Source organism: Miniopterus natalensis, chromosome 8 (genome assembly GCF_054644295.1).
Source record: "Miniopterus natalensis isolate mMinNat1 chromosome 8, mMinNat1.hap1, whole genome shotgun sequence".
Lineage (NCBI taxonomy): Eukaryota > Metazoa > Chordata > Mammalia > Chiroptera > Miniopteridae > Miniopterus > Miniopterus natalensis.
The window spans coordinates 48694092-48718643 of NC_142088.1; the positions used below are offsets into that span (position 1 = coordinate 48694092).

The 24552-nt window shown below is 33.6% G+C and overlaps 1 protein-coding gene across 1 annotated transcript in view; it reads right to left on the reverse strand.

The window, feature by feature from the left end:
* Positions 1-857: 857 nt before the first annotated feature.
* The window catches only part of PSMD14 (proteasome 26S subunit, non-ATPase 14), a 69884-nt gene continuing 46189 nt past the window's right edge, over positions 858-24552 (reverse strand). The window contains exons 7-11 of the mRNA XM_016196530.2: positions 20667-20774; positions 15559-15633; positions 12446-12571; positions 4097-4159; positions 858-1273 (exon numbers count right to left, since the gene is read on the reverse strand). Coding sequence (XP_016052016.1) covers positions 1175-1273; positions 4097-4159; positions 12446-12571; positions 15559-15633; positions 20667-20774 — 471 coding nt within the window. The 3' untranslated portion in view covers positions 858-1174. The remainder of the gene's footprint in view (positions 1274-4096; positions 4160-12445; positions 12572-15558; positions 15634-20666; positions 20775-24552) is intronic.

Below are 24552 nucleotides of genomic sequence, written 5' to 3' on the forward strand. Positions count from 1 at the left end.
GAATTGTTCAAACAGGAAAGGAATTCCATCTACCACTTCATTCATACCACCTCTACTAGGGGCTAAGTCTAAATTCTAAGTGTCCAAGTAAAACCCTCCTTTAATGAAGCCTTAGAAACATTTTTGCTGTATTTTCACAAAGGATACAGATAAGAATTAAATGTTTGTCTCCATGTTCTGCCAATACCCTTTGGTGTACCCAGCACAATGCTGTATTATGAGTAAGCATTAATGGGGACTAAACTTATGTACATCAGGTTGTGGGATGAGATCATCTACAAAAACTGCCATTAGTCAAATTTTTGTCTTTATCAGAAAACTAAGTTAATTTGAGAAAGATGAGAGAAAACAATAACAAAATCATTGCTATGTGTTCATTATATTAAACTCACATTATGGCTACTTTTCTCATTTTTGAAGATATACAGCATACCTTCTGTGGCTGTCTTAGCTGAAAGCCTAGTGGAGTTTGAAGCAGGCAATTCCCACACAATCTTAACGCTATTGGTCGAGTGTACTCTTCTGATAAAGTCTACATCAAAACTGCCGCCTTCTTCAATGCACTCTTCTGAAATCCTGAAGGTATGTTAACAAGATACATTGTGTACATAATATTAACCTGTGACAAATGCCTTAAATGAAATATGTCAGCATTTTTCTGCATTACCCACTAATGAGGTGGCCACTCATTAATGGCAATCATTTTACATTTGTGAAGTTTTATTATCACATTGATGTTTTATGTGTTATAAAATCTTAAAATGTACAGGGAAACATATCTTAGTGTGAGATTTCTAAAGAACTGTCAGATGTTACTCTGTCAATTCCACCCAGTGCCAAAAAGACCTCAGGAGACATAGATTGTAAATGTACTTTATTTTGTAAGCAACAATCAAAATATATTTGTGTTACTGATTTCTTCAAATATTAAATGGGATCTTAACAAAATTTGTCCACTTTGATGTATTCTTATACAACTTTGGAATCTGCAACGACCCTGACTAAAGAAACAGAAGTAATTGCACAACTGAGACTGAAGGTGTTACAGTGCTGCAAATGATGCCAGATGTCTTACATTTAACCAAATACACCTTCAGAGGTCCCTTGATTTGGAGCATTAGGAACAATAGAGTAATATACACTGAAAGTATCACTAAAAGCTTTCTGCATTGCTTTATTTAAATACGACAGTATCCAACATAGCTGCTAAACACTGGACAATATTTGAAGTCATAAGTACATCCACATGTTCCTCCAAATGACGTTTGGGGTCCTAAAAGAAAAAAATAAGGAAAGACAAAGAACCATATTACTGGTAGACAAATTAGTGTGGTGTTTTTTTTTTCCAGTAGCTGATGAAATCAGTCAACAAAGCCAAACCTAAATTTATATATATTAATTTTCCCTATATACTGTTACATTTTTAGGATTTCTATATCTGTCAAAAATTTAACTGATAAAATAATAGACTACACAATGAAAGACTGAATTAATGCCATGACTCTACCAAAATTTATATAAAGAGTAACAAAATTCTACACAACCTGCAATCATCTATTAAAAAGCTATAAGCATTTATAGGTGTGTATTAAGCCCGAGTATGTTTGTATATTTTCTGCCATTCATATATATTGAATGTCGGAGAGGTACTTTACTCAAAGCAGACATGTCAAATAGGTAAGAGTTCAATGCAAATTCTCATCACTTCCTTTAAAATTTTAATTTATAATTTTAATATTTCAGGAACAGTGCTTTCAATGATTCAGGAAATATTCTTGGGTCAAAAGCCACTGTTAGAATTTTAAAATTCTAAATACAATTTGGGTCAATTCTAAAATGTTAAGAATAAATCTTTCATGCAGCTATTTAAAAAAAAATGTATCAGAGAAAAGTATATAGGTACGATCCTTTAAGTTTAACATCATCAAATCTATATTTGAAATGTCTGAGTTTAAAAGGGCTTAAAATTGGCCAGGCATTCTTGGGCACTGAGGGGTTGCCATTCGAGTCCCAGTCAGGGCGCATGCCTGGGTTGCAGGCTTGATCCCCATTCAGGGGTGTGCAGGAGGCAGCCAATCAATGTTTCTCTCTCTCTCTCCCTCCCTCTCTCTCTAAAAACCAATAAAATATATATGTATAAAAGCCTGAAAAACTGTATTTTAGTAAAAGAAGTTAAATTAAAATCTTAATTTATATTTATGTTTAATGCTGAGCTGAATGAAGTACTTCAGCTAAATTTGAAAGCTTTGAGATAAAGGATATATACTGCACACAATCAAAAACTTCCAATTAAATCATTATTTTCTTGTGAGTATTGCTAAAATACCCAAGATTTCTAACTTTAAACAAATGTTCATCACTGGAATTATTTCTTGGCTGTTCTCTTCTAAACTACAATTTCAGTGTACTTGATTTCTTTAAACAACCCAGAGATACATACAACATGCTACAAATAATCTCAAGTAACTAGACCACAATATTAAATTTTCTTTATTTCAGAAATAAGACCTAGGGCATTTTAGGTGAAAGAGACTGAGAAAGACTGGCAGGAGAAGACAATTATTGGTCTAATTCCAATATAGACAGTTCTGCTTTTGCTGTGCAATAAGCCAAACCAGTGAAGTACTACATTTAAAAAATGATTCTAATGATCATTACACTTTGCCAATTATACATTTTTCAGTTTCATTTTTATTTTAATTCAGTCCTTTTATTTATTGCTAATTGTTATATAAAACCTACACATCAAGAAACTATAGCTTCAGCCCAGCCGGGAGTGGCTCAGTGGTTGAGCATTGACCTAGGATCCAGGAGATTGCCGTTTGATTCCTGGTCGGGATGTGTGCCCAGGTTGTAGGCTCGATCCCTGGTCGGGGGAGTGTAGGAGGCAGCTGATCAATGTCGACTCTCTCATCACTGATGTTTCTATCTCTCTCTCTCCCTCTCTCTGAAATCCATAAAGATACATTTAAAAAAAAAGAAACTATAGCTTCAGAGTCATTTATTAAAAAAATAGTTACTGAATTTTATACAGTACAAGGCTCCAAGTTAGTGATCTAATATTACATATTAGATGAAAATAAGTAGTGACAAAAGACAACAGGGGTAACTATATCCCACAGTATGAGAAAATAAGATGAACTATATTTCATTTTGGTTTGGGAAGGTTCTTGTTGTTTTTAAATTATATTATGTAGAATGAAGTGAGATTTGATTTTACCAATTGTGATATTTTTGTCAGACCTTTGCCCCTACTGCTCTATTGGAGTAACTGGTTTTGTAGTGAATTGGTAACACACTTCCCTCAGTTATCTACATTACTTCTTGTGGCAGCTGGGTGATTCTTAGAGATTTCCCATCCAAGAATGGTCCTGGCCCAAACCTACATAGCTTGTGAGATGTGATGGGATCAGAGCATATGGTAGGATGGCTGAAAGCAAAGACAGCTTAGTGTCTTGCATCTGAAATATCAAGATTCTGCCAACATCAGCAATATGATAACCATGTTCCATGAAATGAAAAAATGTAATCAACATTCTTTAAAAAACAGTCTAATTAATCTGTAGATTCTTTTAATTGGTTGGTGTGCTCCCCCCACCCTCAGAAAACAGGAACTAAAATATATATTTCATCTTGGAAAAGTGAAAGAGCAAGTACTTAAAACCCTTTCTCTTCACTCAGTATAACCCAACAGGGCTCTACGCTTCCTCAGGAACATTACCTACATATTGCTAAATATATCATTAAAAAACTTACATATGAAATAAATCTACCATTCTATTATCTTCCCTGTTAATACTATTTCAAGTAAAAATAATACTTAAAAAATTAACTCAGGACACAAGTTCCTAATTTATTTCTAGTAAGTTATTTTCACTAAAGATCTCACAGGTATATTTGTGATTTACTTCTCTTTAGATGGCAGAGAATAGGACATCAAATAACTCAGTGACCTTTAAAACTAGCATCACATTTACACGACAGAAGAGAAATGTAGAATGAACAGGTAGGGGGAAGTCATGCAGGCCCTAAAATAGTGTTCACTCTGTAAGAGCTTCTTGTTACGCGACTGCACAGCCCATTCAGCACCCCTCACCTGCTTGCCAACGTTCTTTATTGCCAGCTGTTCAGGCGTCATCTTATCTTCCTCTTCTACAGCCTGCGAACGAAACACAAAGGACAGTTTCAAACCCTAACTTTACTTTTCTCACTGCAGAACAGTCACCAAAGGTAATGGCTACCATAATTTTCATTCACAGAATCTTTCATTAAAGAAATTTATTGAACAAAAAAGCAATTTTACTAATCTTCAGAATATCCTTCAGGCTAATGAAAATTATTACCACCATCATGTTGAAAACAGACTTCAAGAAATAGGTAAATGGCACTGAAAATACCAAACTGCACCACCAGTTAACCATTTGGAAACTGTTCTGGAATTCTTTGAAGGATTGCTACACTGGAGGGTAAGAAGTGCATCAGGGGAACTCCAGGTCTATGATTTATTCATAGCATCCAATAAATGGGGAACAAAGAACATTCAAGATCACTGGCCTTAAGAAAGAATACCACAGCACTTACCTCAAACATGGTTACAAAAGAGGATGAGATGGTAGCAGCAGAAAGCAGGAAACCAAAAGTCCCAGTGAGGGTTAGATTTGGATACTCTAACTTAATAATCTTGCAGCTGCCAAATTTCTTCATGTGTGAACAATGAACATGTAGGAAATGCAATCATCAGACATTTCCCATAAACTGGGAAGTTTGGCTGCATTTCACACCTTCTTAATAGTTTTGTAAACAGAGAACTTGAAAATGAGCAAAGATGGCAAGTGTCTAATTTTATAAATGGACAAACTATCTAGAGAATTTCCCTAGTAGAACCTGCCTAAAAGAAGAGATGGTGAATAAGTATTGTATCTACTGATTACAGTATACTTATTTACAACACATCATTAGGAAATAGACTTATGACTCATAAAACTGCAAAAAGGAAAAATAAAGTTAATAACACTCCAAATCCAGAATTCCCTAGACAGAGAATATGTTCATTTTAAGAGTCAGATGTCACTCATATTATTCTCAGCTAGTTAAAAAAGTATTTCCTAACTGGGAAATTGCTTCTCTCACTATCTCAATGTTTTACATAGTTTGTCCTTCTCAATTACTTTTACAAATTATGACACTATATCTTACTGACCTGAAAACATATTAGATGAATGGAACAATCCACTTAAGTTTGTACTCTATACCCATTCAGTGTTAGCTGTTCTATGCACATGCCAACAACAGTACTTTACAATATTGGAAGGAGGTAAGAGTTTTGGAATTTGGCTCAAAATACCAATTCATGCACAAAATAGTTATTATGGAGTACTGCAAATATCAAAGATGGCAGTTATGCAAAGATGAAAGTCAAAAGTCATTTAAAGCACTGGCCTTTTATGAAAGCTTAAGTAGAATGTAAAAACTCAATTTTAAAAATCTTTTACATCATATAACAACTTTACCAATTAGTTTTTCCATTTCCAATAATTAAAATAGAGAGTTCACAAACTCTTTGAGAAGTGCAGATGGTAAAAAGTACTCCCAGCCATAGATGCCATCTGGAAAATGAGGAGCAGCTGTAGATTTAGGCATATACTAAGGTTGCAAACCCCCATGACAAAAGAGTAAGCACATCTCTTACATTTTAAGATAGACCAGATCACCACATCAACCCCCTAAAATATTCTCTCCACCTACCTAAGTTACCTAAATCTCACCTACCATCTGGGCAAGACCAGTTTGTCTTCATTCATAACTCTAATCTGGCGAGTCACCAGGAAAAATTGAGAAATGGTAGCAGCAGAAACAAATGAAATTCAGGCACAGGCAGTGTCCTCACTAGGGGAACTTCTGTGTTTATGGCAACTTCTGTGATTTGGCATCAAATTTTGCTTTTGCATTCGTGCTCTTCGGTTTACTCAACCAACAAAAAAGCACTGAAAATGTTTGTGGCTATTCACACTAGAAACGTTTTTAACAGTTTATCAACAAAGACCCCCAGATGGCTATCCCATCATGCACGGTCTGCACAGTTCTAAGAAATTCCTGGAATTTGGTCTGTTATGTTATCACAATCCCCTCAGACATACCCCCGATCTCAAAGAGGCTTTTACTAAACTAATTAATCTCATTCTCTTTTTTTTCTGGTAATGGTCACACTTCTCAAGTGGAAAACCTGTATCTCAAATTCTACCATTTATTTACCCTTTAACAAACATGGATTCATATCCTTGGTACTTCATTAACAGTCTTTTAAGAATGTCTACCAGGTGCGTTCCAGTGGACTCAGTTTTCAATTTTCTGAACATCTCAGAGTCCAATACATGTTTTCTCTTCTCCTTTCTTTAACCTCTGCTTTTATTACACCATGTATGTTTCTTATTCCAGTTCATATTTCTCCAACTATTCCTTGGGCTTCTTTTTTCCCCTTGACATGTTAAGTCTGTTTATTCTCTAACATGCCGAAATCCCACTTAAAGTACACACTTTCTAAAATCACCTATATAGTATTTTTCAGTATTAAACCATCTCTGCATAATTGCTAGTGGACTTCACAATAATGTATTTTACTTCTTTCTTGATTTTTATATCAAGTCAATATACTGGCTATTAACTGAAAATCACAGTGAGGGTTTGGGAGTAGAGAATAAGTTTCAAAAATGGTTTTTATAAAACATACTTGGGAAAATAAAATTAACAATCATAAAATAATCAAAAAACTATCCAAGAAAGTGTAAGAGGTATGAGTACAGAAAACAATAAAACTGGTTTTCCCACAACCATAAGGAATTAAATATTAGCATACATATGCTTTATAAATAATAACTTACTGAATCCTTAAAACACCCCAGTGAAGTAGTTAATTTACATTTTATATACAAAGATATTAGGCACTATCTTATTGGAAGAATCTTAAGTTAATTCCAGTAGTAGTTATACTATAACATTTTTTTTCCAACTCTCTTTTTGGAAAAGCTGTAACACTCCAGTATACACTATGCATGTCCTCAACAGTGGAATTTTTATCATTTTACACATTCAAGAATCACTATTAAGTACTCTAAGTAAGATAGTTCATACTCTCCAAGGAGCTCACATTTGGGCTTCACTTGCCTGGTGAATCTCAAATTGGTGAATGCAATGTGAAATATATAGAAAAGGAGTGTGCACAAAGAATGATGGGGACACATATAGCCATAGAGCAAATAAGTGATGAAATTGTGACTTAAACACAGTCCTATCAGTCTTCAGAGACTAAAGCAACATTCACAGTAATTCATGAAATTACTACTTTTAAAAGACACATCCTGAATAATAATAAAGCCAAATCTATGATTTATTAAGTGGCCTTGATCAACATAAATTCTTTCTAAAAATCATATAGGCAATCCAATTTTAAAATGTAATTACATGAAATAGGGATATAAAATAAAGATCCTATGTGTATGTGAGTATGCACACGTGTGTGTGTGTGTTGGGTGGGACTTATGGAAAAGATTCTGAAAGGGAGCTGACTTAGCTGGGAGATATCCCTCTTTGCCCTTTCTTTTTTTCCTACTGCCTAGAACTCAGATGGGATGGCTAAAGCCATAGCAATCACTCTGAAATCATGAGATCTAAAGGATGGAACCCAATATAAGGAAAGTGGAGCAAAAGACAAGAATTCTGGGTCTGTGATGACTTCAAACTTTGATACTGGCCTTGAATTGCAAAAGACATACATTTCTACTTTGTTTAAGCCACTGTGACAATCTTAGGTATAAGTAACACTTGCTTAGTGCAAAAAACTGAAAATAATTCAGGATTTACATAAAGTATATATAATTCCCCTACTTTGCACCTGAGAGGTGACACTGTTAACAACATAATATGTTAAAAATAGGAAGGGAAGGTAACATAATAGGGACTTTCAATATTGTTATACAATTTAATTTTTTACTCATAACAGCAGGTTGCAAATATTTCTCTCAGTTGGTATTTGTAGTTTTTTATTCTTCATAATAAACCCTTAAAAGAGAACCAAAAGAGAACATGTTGGTTTAAAGAGTTATATGTATTTAAAATTGAAAGACAAAACTGGAAGATGGCCTCCAAAAAGGTTATATCACTTTTACTTTCCTACCAGTGGTGCATTTTTCCAAACATTTTTTTTTTTTTTTAATTTTAAATTTTCTATAATTGTAATGTTTTTCTTTGACTACTTAATAAGGTTGAACTTTTTTTTTCATGTTTACATGCCACTTGTCTTCAGAGAGTTTCCTAGCTCTTTTGCCCAATTTATTACTGTTTTTTAAAATTATTTTACAAGAATTCTTTAGATATGCAATTTTTTGATACCATCATTTGCATGGTTACCAGCTATATAATTCTCGATTATAATAATTCTAACAGTTTTCTAGTTTAGTCTCTTGGATTTCTGTTTGACTGAAAACATATCCTATCAAACTTAAATAATGATAACTGACCTGATTTTCCCAATACTTATATCTTATTTTGTTTTTCTAATCTTACAGCATAAATTTTTTTCATATTTAATATAGCTACTATAATAAATCAAATATAATCATATAATTACATATTTTATATATAATTACATTAAAGATATACCCAAAGTTCCTTTCAGGTTCGAAGTAGGCAATATTTCTACCTGAAAAGTAAACTGCCAGAACTCAGAATTTATAGGGCTACATGTTTAAAAACATTGCAAATTTTTATGTCTATGCTATTCTTAAAAATGCTCTTATATCATTCATTTTTTCACTTGCACATTCATTTATAAATATCCAATCAAATATCAATTAAAAATTGATGCACCTGGCATGAATAAATTAGTAAATTTGGAATAACAGTGGTGGGTGTTGAAGTTCAGTAATTAGAGAAATCCATGACTAATAATTAAGCAGAATCTTTGTGTGGAATTCAGACTTAAAATTGAAAAGGCAGAACAAAGAAATTTAATTATTTTCTAACCATCTTTTACTTTAGGAGCTAACGGGCACCCAACAATAATTACCTTAATTTAAGATACCAACCAATTAAAAAGAATACTAAGAAAAATGGGTAGCATGGGCCTTTCTTTTTATATTTTAAGTGTTACTAAAAACTCCACCACATTCTTTCAATCACAGAGGGAATTACATTTCCAAATTTGGACTCCTTCATATCACAGCTTACACATTGTTTTCATTTTATAACCAAACCTTACAAGTTTTTAAGTACTACAGAGATTTTTTAAAACTGTAAAATAGCAAAAACTTCTGTGGATGGGCAGCAGTAACCATAAATAGGTTATTTCCTGGCAGTGGTACCAATATGAATTTACTTGTAATGTTGCAAAGAAATAAAAAACATTCCTACAGTCTGCTGAATAACAATTTGTCATAACTTTTTAATTTATAAAAGGTTAACTGTTTCAAGTATGATAAACTACTCTTTCTCTTTATTGTTCACAGCATTAAAACATATACTAGGAAGATAAAAAATATTTTCCTTACAATCTAGAATCAAAGGAGATTTCCAGCTTGAACACTACACATAAATCAGGGCATGCTCTTCAAAAGCCAACCTAATTCTGCTGAAATTTAGTTTGTATGGGCCCAGCAACTTTTTTCAAAGCTCCATTCTCTCAAAAGACATTGCTATACTTGGCCAATTTTATACACTGTGTCTTGGTTAATATTTATTTTGGTAAGACATGTTTAAAAAAGAAGAAATATTATTTTGGTGTGATAATCAGTATCAGTTGTTTTAAAAATATGTTTTTATTGATTTTTAGAGAGCGAGGAAAGGAGAAGTGAGGAGAAAGGGGGAGAAAGGAGGAGGGGCTTAAAGAAACATGCATCAGCTACCTCCTGCACACCCCCTACTAGCCCACAACCTGGGCATGTTTCCTGACCTGGAAAAGAACCAGGCGCTTATGGGTGCAGGGAATGATGTTCAACCAACTGAGCCACACCGGTCAAGGCCCGATATCAACTTTAACTGTCTCCAAGCTCATAATCTCTACCCCTCATCATTAATTTGTAGTCCCATATTTCTAACTGCTTGTTTAAAATGGAACTCTTTATCTCCTTCTTCAATCCTTTCACTTTTACCTAAACTGAAAATATTAATAGTACCACCTTATGTCTAGTCATCCAGGCAGGAAACCTTGAATTCATCTTTGGTTCCTCCTCCTTCTTTTACTTCATCTACCCAACAGGTGCCAGTTTTATTCGTCTAGTGATGCCTCTGTTCCCACTGCCACTATGATAATCCAGACACTCACTCCCTTCTGTCTGGGTAATAGCAAGCTCCTCCTAAACAGACTCTCCATTACAGCACTCCTTCTAAACCACTGTCAAATTAAGCTTCTAAAGTCTGGTTCTTACGTTTCTAAAGTCAGGTCTGGGTATAGCATGCACCAGAAAAATAACTCTATCCTGATATTCTAAACCCTATAACTTGACTTCAATAACTTTAAAAAAACTTTACTCCCCACTGTCACTCCTCATGCATTATGTACTCTAGTCAAACAGTTTCTAAAACACATCCTTGTCTTTTCTGTCTCTCCCAGTCTTTACTGGTGATGTTCATTTTTGCCTAGGGTAACATATTTCTGTATGTTTAAGTATTATTTATGCTTTAACATCTAGTTCAAATGTTGTTATTCTCTAAGACAGTCTCTTGGGTCTTCCACAACTGAACACACAAGCCTCTGAACTTCTACAGTATTTCACATGAACTCCTCTATGGCAGTGTTCTCTAACTTATAGCTTGAATGAGTCTACAAATCTTCTAGAAATCTTGTTAAAATGTAGATTGTGATTCAGTAGGAATGACAGTCTGCATTTCTAAGAAGAGCCCAGGTGATACTGATGCAGCTGGCCTGTGAACAATTTGAATACTAAGGTATTATGGAATACACCAATTTTGACCTAGTACTCTGTAGTACTCTGGTTACACCTTGTCTTACTGCCTTTGTGTTCCTATAAATGAAGGAAGAAACCCTGCTTTCCATTGCAACTTGCACAGAGATATTCAATAAATATTTGTAAATATAGCATGGCATAATGTATATAAATATATATGTTTTATAAATTCTAGATTTTCAGCACATTTTAATGGGTTGTAAGCTATGTGTATTTGTGTATAATACTTATACATATAATCGAAACAATGAAATTGAGTCAAATGAAAAAGAAAATAGAATATATCACATAAGGATAAATATTGTTTCATAAAACTTTTGTTGCAATTATATATGGATATATATATATATGTATACACACACACACACACACATTTGCATTGTACTGGGTCAAAATTTAAAACCTATTCTTTTATGTGGCTTTGGTCAAAAAGTTGAAAATACATGTTACAGATTGAATCACTCGCCAAAAAAAGATATGCTGAAATCCTAACTCTAGAGATTGGAGTTATGCTATCCCAAGCCAAAGACTGGGACTAACAGAAGCTGAAAAAGAGAGCAAGGATCCTCCCCTAGAGGCTTCAGAGGGAGCACGGCCCTGCCAAGACCTTGACTTTGGACTTCTAGCCTCCAGAATTGTGAGGGAATAAATTCATTGTTTTAAGACACCCGGTTGATGGTAGTTTATTATGACAGCACTAGGAAACTAACACAACGTAGAAGATACATTTTAGTCATATCTCAAGCATTTTCTTAATTTCAAAATTGTAAAAAAACATAAAACTATGAACGAAAACATTATCATGGCTGCATACATTTAGCATACAATAAACATTTTCAGGAGATTCTGCAAAATATAACTTTTTTAGCGTATTCATATAAAGTGGTCTCCCCTAGTTACTCTTCTTTACATCAACCTGTTTATTTTCTTCGCAGCACTAATCACAAGTTATGCTGCATTTACTTGTTTACTTTCTTTTTTCCCTTCCAGAAAATAAGTTCTGTGAGGACAGGCCTTGCGTCTTACCATATCCCCAATGCCTGACATAAAAGGTTTTCAATAAATACTCATTAAATATAAAACCAGACAAGTTCATAAAATAAATTTAATGTAGCAAGTACTAAAATCTAATATCTCCTTGTTCCCCTTTCCTTTCAACAAAAAAGTCCTCTGAATAATGAAGAGACATCCAATGTAAAAGTATTTTAACAGATCCGCAGAAGGGGTTGGCAAACTATTGCCCATGGGCGAAATCTAGCCAGCTGCCTGGTTTGGTGTGTAAAGTTTCACTAGAACATAGCCCCACTCATTCCTTCATGAAGCTGAGTAGCTGTGACCGACTGGATGGCTACAAAGCCTAAAATATTTACTATCTGATCTACAAAGTAGGCCACTCTATTTTAACTAATTATATCTATACAATGCTTGACATCTAACCATACATATTCCAATGATTGTAAGAAATACATATTGGAAGTAACTTTTACCTTATTGTAATTTTTGGCTAATTCCAACATCTCTTTTACCACTGATTCATTGTGTTTACAGTGTTCACTGTAGTCCTGAAGTGTCAAACCTTCCATCCAACTCTTCTTATGCAAGTTTAGCAACATCTAAAAAATGTAAAGAAAAAGTAGTTATTTTCCTATATGGAGAATATTTCCTTCACTTGTCTTGAGAAATTCACAAAAACTTTTGGAATTAATGAATTTAATTTTATTAACTTAAACTCTAATAAGAATTCTCCTAAATTTATATAATCTAAGGAGTACTCCAACCCCATTGCCTTTGTATTTGCTGTTCTTCTGCCTCAAAGGCTGTTTTCCTTATCTTTGCATGGTCTACCCTCCTCACTTTCTTAGAGATAGATGCCTTCATTCACTATGCTATATAAAAAAGCCACCCCACACAATCTTAAACATCTTTCTTCCCTTAACCTGCTTTATTATTTCTATAATTCCATCAACATCTGAATTTTTTCCTTCATTTATTTTTGTTGAATTTATTGGGGTTACATTGGTTAATTATATAGGTTTCAAGTACAATTCTATAACACATCATCTGTATATTGTATTGTGTATTCACCATAAAATTTTTTTCTTGTTTAATGCATTTCCTTCTCACTAAAGAGAAATCAACAAGATAAGGACTTTGCCTTGTTTATTTCAAGATCACCAGGGTCTAGATTCTAGAACACAGCAGACACTCAGTCAATACTGGTTGAATGAATGAATGAATGAAACTATGTTACACACTATATCTTCAACGTTCACACAGCTCAGCTTTCAAATGCCAAGAAGGTAAATGTCCCATTTACTGAGTGACTTTGTGTCAAATTTTCTAAGCTTCAGTTTATATAATCTATTAATTGAGAGTTTGCATTAGATAATCTCTAAATTTCATTCAAATTCTAACATTCCATTTATAATTTAAAAAATTAAAACTCCTTTATTGTCAGAATGAAAAGTCATGAAACTGGGAAGAAAACAACAAATTCATCCAGTATGCAATCACATTAGCAAACTGGGAATAGACTGAGTGATCATGGAACTAATCACCATAGTTTGTTGTTCTGTAAATCTGACTTCTAGTTGAGTATATATTCTCGGAAGTTCGTAAGTTTTCAAGTTTAGAGTCTTAAGATAATTTTTCTTAAAGTCTTACTCTAAAGACGTTCTTCAGTTGCAGACTATCATTGAATAAAAATTGTATTAATGATTAATGCAATTATCCAATGTGGGGGAAAAATGGTTACTACAGAATGAACCAGCATACTTTAAGTGAGATCCCTGAGCCACAAAGATTTGAAGACATAGTTGGAAATGTTTGAGTTTAGCTTAAAAAAATTACTCTACCCATTTAGAGGTTTGCAACTATACACAGTACAAAGTTCTTATGCTGAAGAAGAAGCTGCAAATCAAAATAATCTATGAGACTTTTAAGAAACAATCTCCAGATTCTCCCACGCACCTCCTAGAGCCCATGAGGACAAGAGTAGTAGTTTGGGGGGGGGGGGGGGGAGCCTAGAAAGTATCTCTAGTTTCTTTGATTGCTTCCCATTTTTGCCACTGATAGTGTTCTAGAAAATGTATCCTTGGGAAATTTCAGTGCTGCTGCAACTACATGTGCTATAAAGCGACTTGTAATTAAGAGTTGAGAACTGGATGTTCCTACCACTTCAAAAGCAAAGTTCCCACAGAACAGGAGGATATCCCTACCATGCCTGGATATGGATTTCACTGGGACCCTTAGGTAAGGCTTGGAGTTAAGTATACAGGTTGATAGGATAAGAGTAAAGGCAAAGCTTTTGGTAATGAGAAAGCATCTGAACTGAGCTACTGGGAACATAACTATAACATTAATTAATTTGTGTATTTGTATGTGTGTTTTTTTAAGCCAAGGATGGTGGCCAGCTTTATGTGGTAGCAAGAAAAAAAGAAAGAAAAATGATGAAAGTAGCTGAATATTTCCAAACAATTAGATGTAAGATATCAGATTGATAAAATACTTATATAGCTGAATGAATTTTTCAGTTTGTGTCTAAGTAATGCCCCTTTTTGCCTATTCTATGTAAAATTAAAAATAAGTAATGAACCTATGATTGTAGCTGACTCCAAGGCTTGTCATATTGGGGTGTATGTTGGGAGCAGTGAATATATGACCTGTTCAACTGTTTTCTCGTGGAATTAATCCTTTGTGTGTGCAATATTGATAAAGTTTAATATAAAGTCTGATTTAAGTCTGTTAAATCTTAGAGAAATATATGAAGGAAAATGTTAAATGTAGCCAATTTTAGAATCTTTAACTTTTAAAAAATGCAAGTGTTTTGTATTTCTCTATTTTCTAAAGAATGATAAAGTTTTCAAATGTAATAAATAAATAAATAATAAAATAAAATAAGTAATAAATAAGTGATGAGAATGTACTTCAAGCTATCAACTAAATATACCACAGTAGCCCTGGCCAATGTAGCTCAGTTGGTTGGAACATCATACTATACACCAAAAGGTTGCTGGTTCAATTCCCAGTAGGGCACATACTGGATCGATGATTCTCTCATACATCGATGTCTCTTTCTCTCTCTCCCTCCTCCCTCATCTCTCTAAAAATCAATTAAAAATAAAGAATCTAGCTCTAAATATCTGAAAACCCCAAACTGCATTTCCCTTTTGACTCACATTTAGTTTAGGTAAACATGGTACTTTTTAAAAATTAGTACACAATTACAATCTAATTTATTCCTTTCTAATGTGGGAAACAATTTAGTAATTTAGTTACAAAATGTCGTTTTATTGGACAAGATAAATTAATCAGGAAAATAACAGAACTAGGGGAAAGATTTTTATACTTTATCATAAAACCAAACTGGAATGTTTATTTCCTACTTTCTCTCTGACTTTACTGCCGACCAATAAGGTAAAATGTCTTCGACATATCCAATAAAATATTCTGTTTTTTAATGCTGCAATTCATCAGGATAAAAAACATTTGGAACACATCCATGAACTAGGTCAACAATTCAAATTCAAATATTCCAGGTCCTAGTTTAAATGGTATAAAAAAGATACCTTTTTCCTCTAACATAAAAATTTAAACTTACCTTCTGTTCCAGTTCATTTTTCCGATAGTTAATAGTAATAGAGTAATAATGTCTGTTTAGTCCATGAATTAATGCCTACATAGACAAATGATTTGAAAAAGAACAAATTAACATTTTTCATTCATTAAAATAAATACAACTGCCTGAAACTGTTAACATATATAGACATTACCTTTATTAACTTCTAAAAAAGGCTTTTTATCCTAAATACATATTGAATTAATTTTTTTCTCTCAGCTACAAGTTTAGAATGAGGTTTACAGGTGGGGTAGCACATTCTTCAAAGCATGATATAGAGCAGCAAAAACTCAACAGTTTCAGCAGCCTCGCTCACTCAGAGATAGGGTTTGACTTCATCATAATACAAATTATTCATAATTTATAAATAACACAATTTATTAAGCCTGATATTATGATATCTAGGGGGCTCTTTGTTATTTCAAATTAAAGCCTCAAAAGTCAAAATAAGACTCTTATTTTTTCACTCACAACATTAATCTGGGATTTCCCTTCTAAATTCAGTTCTAATAGATTTAAATAATTGTGCCTGCACATGTCTCCCAATTAACAAGCAGAGTTTGTTCTTACTGGGTCTATTTAGCTCAAGCTCTCACTAACCAGATCCACCCCACCCCCCGCATTTGATCTCCAAGACAAACAGGCAAATCATAATAAAAAATTTAAGTTAATGGCATGGGCTTTATTAAGAAACAATAACCCTGAATGTGCTGGAATCCATTAACAATTGCTCAAATTTCTAACACTGGCCAAAAAAGTTCAAATGAGGTTCAGAAATATACCATGGAAATATTTTCGACCAGCATAAAAACAAAGAGAGCTTTGGGGTTAACCCTTAGGAAACTAAAGATAATGCTAACCAAAACAACTGCCACACTTTCTAGTTATTAGGTTTTTACAATGTAGGTATTATGGTGTTGAGGTAGAAGGGGTGGAAAGGAGCCATTTAATGAGCACCTAGCATCTGCTTTATACGTTGTCTTCTAATCTTCACAACCACCTAGTAAGCAGGATAGTTTCATTTGTATTTTCACAGATGAGGAAAATAAGACAGAAATCCTAATTTGTCCCAGTTTATAACTAGCAAAAGATAAAGCTGGGATTTGAATCCAAGTCTTTCTGATTCCAAAGCCCATGCTTTTTCTACCATACTATGGTATAAAGTGTCTGAGGAAATTCCTGGATTAAGTCTTTGAATTTTAAGGGTCAGGATAAAAACAAAACATAGCTTACTTTGCTAGAAAAAAATACTCTTATCGATAGAGTACTAAGACATTTCAATACATACTGTTATAGTCCACCCATGTTCCTAACATCGGTATAATAAAATGGTTGATATGCACAATTAAAGCGCTAAAAGTGCTGTTAAATCCTTACCCGTTCTAATCATCATCAGGGGCAGTGAAGTAAATTTCACTGTAGAGTAATGCTGTAAGGTAGAGGAAAAACCTGGAACTAATTAGGGCCTTTCTAAAGCATTCACCTTTACGCAAATTAGGAAATGTATCCGCTGGTTGAAAGAATTAGAAAAAGGTGCCCAGTCCTCCAGGCAGACAGCCTGGCTGGAGGGAGGAGCTCAGACTAGATTTCAGGTACAACTGCACCCTCATCCAGGTACCTTTGTGCAACACCCTAACTACACATTTCTATCTTATAGTTAGTAACTGCTATGGTCAATAATTATAGAAGTCAGCCAATGTGCCCACAGGCAGGTCCACATTTTGGAGATTAACTGTATTGCTGAAATATATAGTTCGGTATTTGAAGGCACTACCTACTTGATTTTCAATTACATTATTTAGATAAAAGTAGGAAAATTAACAGACAGTGTGAAAGGTTAGCAGGTATAATAACAAAAACAAGTATGAGTTAAATAAAATGATATCCTCAAGCAGTCTTCCAATTTCACTTCCTCACCTGCTGTGTACCCCAGTGCATTTATCCCAAATCATAAGTAAATTAGCCATGTGCAGTCCTCCTTCCACATGAGCCCCCAAAGTGCAGCCTATCTTTTAGCTCAATAGATAATAAATTCTCTCAAATTAACCAATGTGGTTGACAATGAATTACAAGTTGTGGCAGCAAATGCCAAAATATATGATTAGTTTAATCAAGGAAGAGACTAACCTTCTGAAAGGGTCAAAAATATGCTAGCAAATGCCACAGTATATCAGGCAGAAAAAGGAGAAAGTTATATAGCCAGAAAATTTCTTAAACATCAATTCTTAAGTTTCTAAATTACACTTAACAAAAATATGATGGACTTAGGAAATTTAGGCAATTCTTCATTGAAACAGGATATAGTCCAGAAGCTCATTCATTAATTGGCCATTTGAAATCTGCAAGAGTTTCTCAGAGAAGCAGTGCTCTAAAGCATAGTTCTATTCTATAATATATACTGTGGATTGATCTGAGATGCTAGCCAGTTGCTATTGCACTACTTGTAGGACAATATATTCTGGATTTATTGACAGCTCTTAGCTTACTTGGTTCTTGGATATCCTGACCCTTGTTTTCTTTACTCAAAGCCTGCCACCCTTTCAAGAAGAAAGTTCTGCCTAGGTTGGTACTCAGTACCAGTCTAAGATGCTATCTAGACAAAGAATGCTTTAGAGGAGGAATGAGACAAAGGGGAGTTTTGGGATCCTTCCTGCTGATTAACTTTCAAGTTATTTCTATGCTTCCCTAGTTAATCTTTAGAGTAGGGCTTTATAATTTTGTTGGTATGACAAACTTAAAACAAGCACACAAATAATCATCACAGTGAAATAAACTTCAAAATCAATCACCATCTAAATTATTTATATTTCTGTATTCACAAAATAATACTAAGTCTCATATATTAACAAAAAAGGCTATAGGTATAGGCATTATACCTTCCCCTCTCTACCAGGATTATTAATGGCTTCTCTTATTTAAAACATGAAAGTTAATATAAGCTTTGCCTATTAGCTTTATCTTCTGGTAGATACTTCAACACTGTTATGATTTTAAAATAACATTTTTGGTGTAAATATATAGGCACAGTTTATAAAATATATATTTTCAACTTGTATATCTTATTTCATAATCTTTTCTTAAACATATACGGAACTTAACTCAAATTATTAAATACTACTGTCCAATAAAATCACAATTTTTCAGCACTACTATAAGAATAATAGTAAAAAAGTCAGCAATAGAAAAGCACAGTGACTACCAGCATGAGTGCTGATGGTGGCTGTCAGGTTTCTATCCCCACTACTTGACAGTTGGTTTGGGAGCAAGACCCATCTCAATAAGAACTCGTTTTCCTTAAAAATAAAAAGCATGGCCTTTCTGAAGAGTTTCTGATCTCCGAGTTAAAAATTCTGCTAACATATATTAAAATTCTATTATGGATATTACCATTCACATTCTTCTGAGTTACCTTCTTTGTAGCCTGTCTTAGAAAACTAAGAAATTGTTTTAAGGTGTAGCTTTGTTCTGCCACTATTTGGCTTGATCCCATTTGAGTGCTTTAGTATTGAAATTGTCTTAATACTGTAAAGCACCCAGATATATGTATTCGGATAGGCACTACATAAACTGTGAAATAAATATACTTACAGATTTTAAAGGGAAGGTAAAACAAACTAAAATTAGAAAAACTTGGGTTTGGAACTGCTTTATAAGGTCCATCTTAAGTTACAGACTATAAGTTAGGACGAAAAAACACAAAGTGGATGGTGCCAAATAGAAAGAAGCAGGTTTTTAATACTGACTATACTAAATTTTTAAAGTTAAAAAGCAGTGTTTAAATTTAAAAGATGAAATCTGCAACAGGTGGCTGCTGACTTGCAATTAGTGAAAACTTCTGGCAGAAATACCATGAAGTAATCACAATGATCTTGGATTGTGAGATGCTACTCACCCTTTGGCAAAAAAATAATGAAGTAGTATGATGCTATTGGGGTTTATAAGAAAGGTCATTATCACAGGCTAAACAGGTCCAATAATATATTCTCTTGGAACATGCAAGCATGGGCTTGTCTGTATCCAATCGAAAACACTGGTAGCTTATTTCATACTCATTACACTTTGCAGTTTTCCCTGACTTATAAAAAATTTTGTTTCAAAAGCAACACACCTCAAATCCTTTGAAACAAAACATTTCACTCTGATGAAGATTTCAGATGAGAGACTGCTGCAAAAGTTAATATCTAAAAGTACAGTTATTAAAGTATAACGAAGGCTTAACCATGGCTAACTATTAAAGCCACAACTCCCCAAAGACAATGGTATGACAGCACAAGGTTTCAGAGGGGGAACAGCAATAGCTACTATAAAGTCTTTGTCCTATGTGCTCTATTTAACCAAACATGGTATTTCTGTCCTTTTAATTAATCTTCAGAGAAGCAATTAACTATATAGACACAGGTAGTGGTGCACTTAAAAACACATTTAAAATAATTTTTGCAGACTATAAAGATTTGTGTAAAAACAATGAGGCATGTGAATGATACAAAGAAAACATTAATCACTCAGGAGGATATTAAGTGTCTAAATAACTGTAATAAAGGTGGTTGACATCACTTCAAACAAGATATAAACTCTATAATCAAAGGTAATATATACATGCATTTGATAGGATTTGTTTTAGAGATGAAGATTAAACAGAAAAAGGAGAAAATAGAAAATGTTAAGTACTACTTGGGAAATGTTTCTGGGGGACCTCTTAAAGTTTACATCAATTTTCCCATTATTTGCTGCTATGAGAAATGTCTACTAACCAATTATGAATGAGAGCTAATGCACACCACCTGAAACTCCTATTGGTCCTTTATTACCAATGTTAACCCTGTAAAGCCGTAAGGTTATCTCAAGCTAAAGGTTCTACTACGCTCCCAAAAAGGGTACATATTAGGAAAGTTTAAAGATGACAGTAAAAACTGACTCACATATAAGCAAACCTAACTTTTCCAACAAAATTTCCATAATCTTTTAAAGCACAAGAAAAATTAACTGTAAACAAATTAAAATGCTAAGTATTTGATCTTAGAATGGCCATTTATAACAGCTTTTATAATGTAAAACACAGTTTTTAACACATTATCAAATATGGACATTACCTGGATAGATGGCTTGTTTAAGTGACCCAGATTTGAGGTTGTTTGTCTTGGTTCATGTCCTAGAACCATCATATTAGCATTGATCAATCTGAAGGCATCAATAACAACCTGTAAAAACAAGGTGTCAGGTCAATTCTTTTTTAAAAAGCAAGTGATGATGCCAAGCAACAGTGGACAAGGCATGATCAACTTGCATCTGTTTCTGGCCTATTTCCAGAAAATCATTTAATTATAATATTAATAAAAAAGAACCTCCTGCTGACTGTGCCATCAGCACACCACCCTCAATCTTGTAATGTAAGGTGACACCAATTATTGCAATTTTCATGAAGCAGTAAAGAAAAATATTAACTTTGCATCTTCATTACTGAAATACGTCATTACTAAACTTACACCAAACAGCCTTCATTGGTGTGCATATGTTTGTCACCTAAATTTTACCTAATCAAAATGAATGACAAAGAGAAACTAAAACTGAAAGTGAGCACAAGCTAAGGGACCACATCTAAAGCCCAGCCCTGTCACATCAATTATACCACCACAGTACTTGAAATGACAACAAAATTACAACCAGCAAGGAACTTGCTCCACGTATTCTCTTCTAGTCAGATACCTTTTACTTCTTGTGACTATAAAAGACTATATACCTTGTTCAATGGCCTTAAGTGCCCAAGCCACTGTCAAGAATAGGAGGCACAACACAAGAAAATCAAGGTCATCCGTGCTTTACGCCAGGAACATGGTATAGCATGACATGGCACAAAGTTCACAGTAAAGAAATAACAATAGATATCCTCTTTGTGCTAAGTGTATTCAATATTTCTGTATAGAAAGACTTCAAATTCTTACATGATACAATGTCATCTGTTAGCTCTTATATATGAAGAGATTTAACAAGAATCACACACTATCTTACAGCTTTTCTCTGTTCATTACCATGGATCTGAAAGAACTCATTAGAGCTTTTAAATGTTGTGAAGTTTTAAATAAAGCACTGGGACTTTGCCTCTTTCAGGGAATTGAAATCAATTACTAAGAGAATAAACTCAATACATTTATCACATTTAAAAAAATCTTAAAGTAGGATAATATAGTATTTCTAAATTTGTCTAACATAGTGTTAAACAACTGGAATTTATCAACATTTTAAAAACTACTGTTAACTAGACTTGTTCTCATCTGTATTATTACTTGAGGATACCGAGAGATCAAAATAAAATTTATATTCAAGTTAAGCCAACTGAAATCTAATCATGTCTGAAAAATGTGTATAGTAAGTATTACTACATGCTGTATGGTGAAGAACAAGATTGAAAGAAACAAGGAAGGACGGAAGGAAGGGAGGGAAAACAAAAATCACCCTTTAAAAGGCAGCCACAAAGGGTCAACAGTATCAAAGAGTACAAACTTAAACCAAAGCATATGAGAAGTGAGTCAGTGTAAGGCCTCTGTCCACTCTGGTAGGCAAATCCCCTCACCCCCCAAATCAGCTTTGAATTTTGCTTTTATTTCTAACAGTTTGAATTTCCCCAAAGATTCCTCTTGCCTCAAAGTAAAACCAAGTATCCCCAGAATATGCATGATTTAATAGTTTGTAAAAACTTTTTTCTTTTTATACAATAACCACAATCCAGATTTGACTTTCACATTCATATATAAATAAATATGGCATAGGTTTATACCTCTTCCTTATACTTAAAATTGTTCCTTATCATGTTTTTCCATGAAGCAATAATAAAAACAGGTACTAATATCAGACATTATAATAAATACTTTAAAACAGTTGTTTAAAATTTTCTAACATTTTCTACTAAAAAGCACATAAAATAAGGTAAAATTAAAATGTAGGCAAAAGAAAAGTGACCATTTTGATAGATGTGAAACTTAAATAAAAACAGAATTAAGAACTGCCACTCTTACTCTTAGTGGTAAATACTTAAGAGCAAAGCATCATTTTGGTCCAGTTGTTTTTAGAATACTTTGATTCCATGTAAGGTTTTAGTAAAATCACTTATAGGAAAAACACACTACAAAACCATGAAAATGCAATTATATATCACAATAAAATGCCTACGCACTTTTTTATATTGAACACTCAAACTAGCACAGAAGACAGCTACTTTACATGCGAAAATCTCTGTAATATTTATCTGGAATATTATAAGCAGATATGAAACTTCATAAAAAGGAAAATACGAACTAAGAAGATATCATGATTAAGTAGATACGTTAATTTAAAAATTAAGAAAAAATTTCAACAATTTAATATACTGTTCAACTAATAAATGATGGCCTATGTGAAATGACATGCTTAGATGGCCAATTCCTGAGTAGCAATATGATAGCCAATAGAAAATGCTTTGCACTAAGATTAAAGGAATCTGCTGCCATCACTACAGCAACTGTCTTAAGGAAACTAACATGTTCAATAACCTGCAGACCAAAATTAGACTTAGTACACAATAAAAATATAAATATGGCAATATAGTCTACATTTTAATTTCTGTACAATTTTATAATTGCTTTTTGCACTGTGAGAAAAAGTGGGTTTCTCCTTTAGAGCAACCTATCAAAATAGACTCATTAATGTCCAGTACACTAATGAGCAATGGGTAAAGAAGGTGTTAATTATGCCACAGTAAGATTCAAGAAAAAGCCCTAGTGAGCACTTGGAGGTGTGTACAAGCTGAAAGCCTTCTCCATGTTTATGTATTTACAGCATGATGCAACAGAATGACAGCAAAGTGGTCACTCCATGGTTAAGAATGGAAAGCTTAGATGCAATATACTGAACAAAGAACCCCCAAGGATTAATTAAGGTGATGGTAGGGGGACAGGGGAAATAATCCATTTTTTGGAGCTATATGAATTTTCTAAAGAGTTTGTTTTAAAGTATATATACATTAAACCAATTCAGTTTATGTCTTATAAATCTAAGAAGTAATTTAGCCAAAAAACTGGACACAAAAACTATCTCCTTAATTAAATGTAATAAAAACTTGCAAGCTAAAGTATGAAGAATATTTTCAGGAATATGCTGCTACACTTTTATAATTCCCTTCCATGCTGAAGTCCTCCACACTACACTGAATCTCCATTCACCAGCCTGATCATTTAATTTTTTCTGGTACAAGTGCCTTGAGACTTTTCAGAGGTCACTGCAACAGTAGACAGCTTATAACAAAACCATTAGCAGTTTGGCTAGCTTAGGGAAACCTCTTACTTTCCTTTTTTGTTTATTATCACTGCATGAATCTGCAGCATATGATAGTTTATAATTTCTCAGGCTTGTTAAATTCATGTTAAAGGTCTGTTTTCTTGTTGAATAAATTTTGTTCATATAATGCTGCCTATTTCATACACTCAGTCTTTAATAGCACCTTTGGTCTATGCGCAACTCACAGATCAAAACAGAGGACTAAAATAGGGGTTGATGATGCTATTTACATGTGTGATTCCTGCTGTCTTCTTGTTAGTAGCTTTAATATAATAGAAGACCTTGTCTGTTTTGTAATTAACACATCTTTACTGGAGAGATATTTGGAAGTGATTGCTGTGAATATACTGGTTAGTAAAATAAACACAATCACACACCACTTTCTGTTATCAGACAAATTTGTGAATTGTACACATTATATTCCAGATCAACAAACTGTGATATAACAGCCAAGTAGAAGACACATATTTATATAACCCTTATTTTTCTGAAAATATGTATTCACTCTGACCTTGCAAATATAATTAGCTTGTGGGATGTGCAGATTTCAGTACCATGGTTGCTTTACTAATTGCAACTCTTGGAAATAGATACTAAATATTTGGAAGCTGCCAATACAAAATAAAAACTACATCTTTTTTGTACATCTGTCTTAGCTTATAAAAGCAA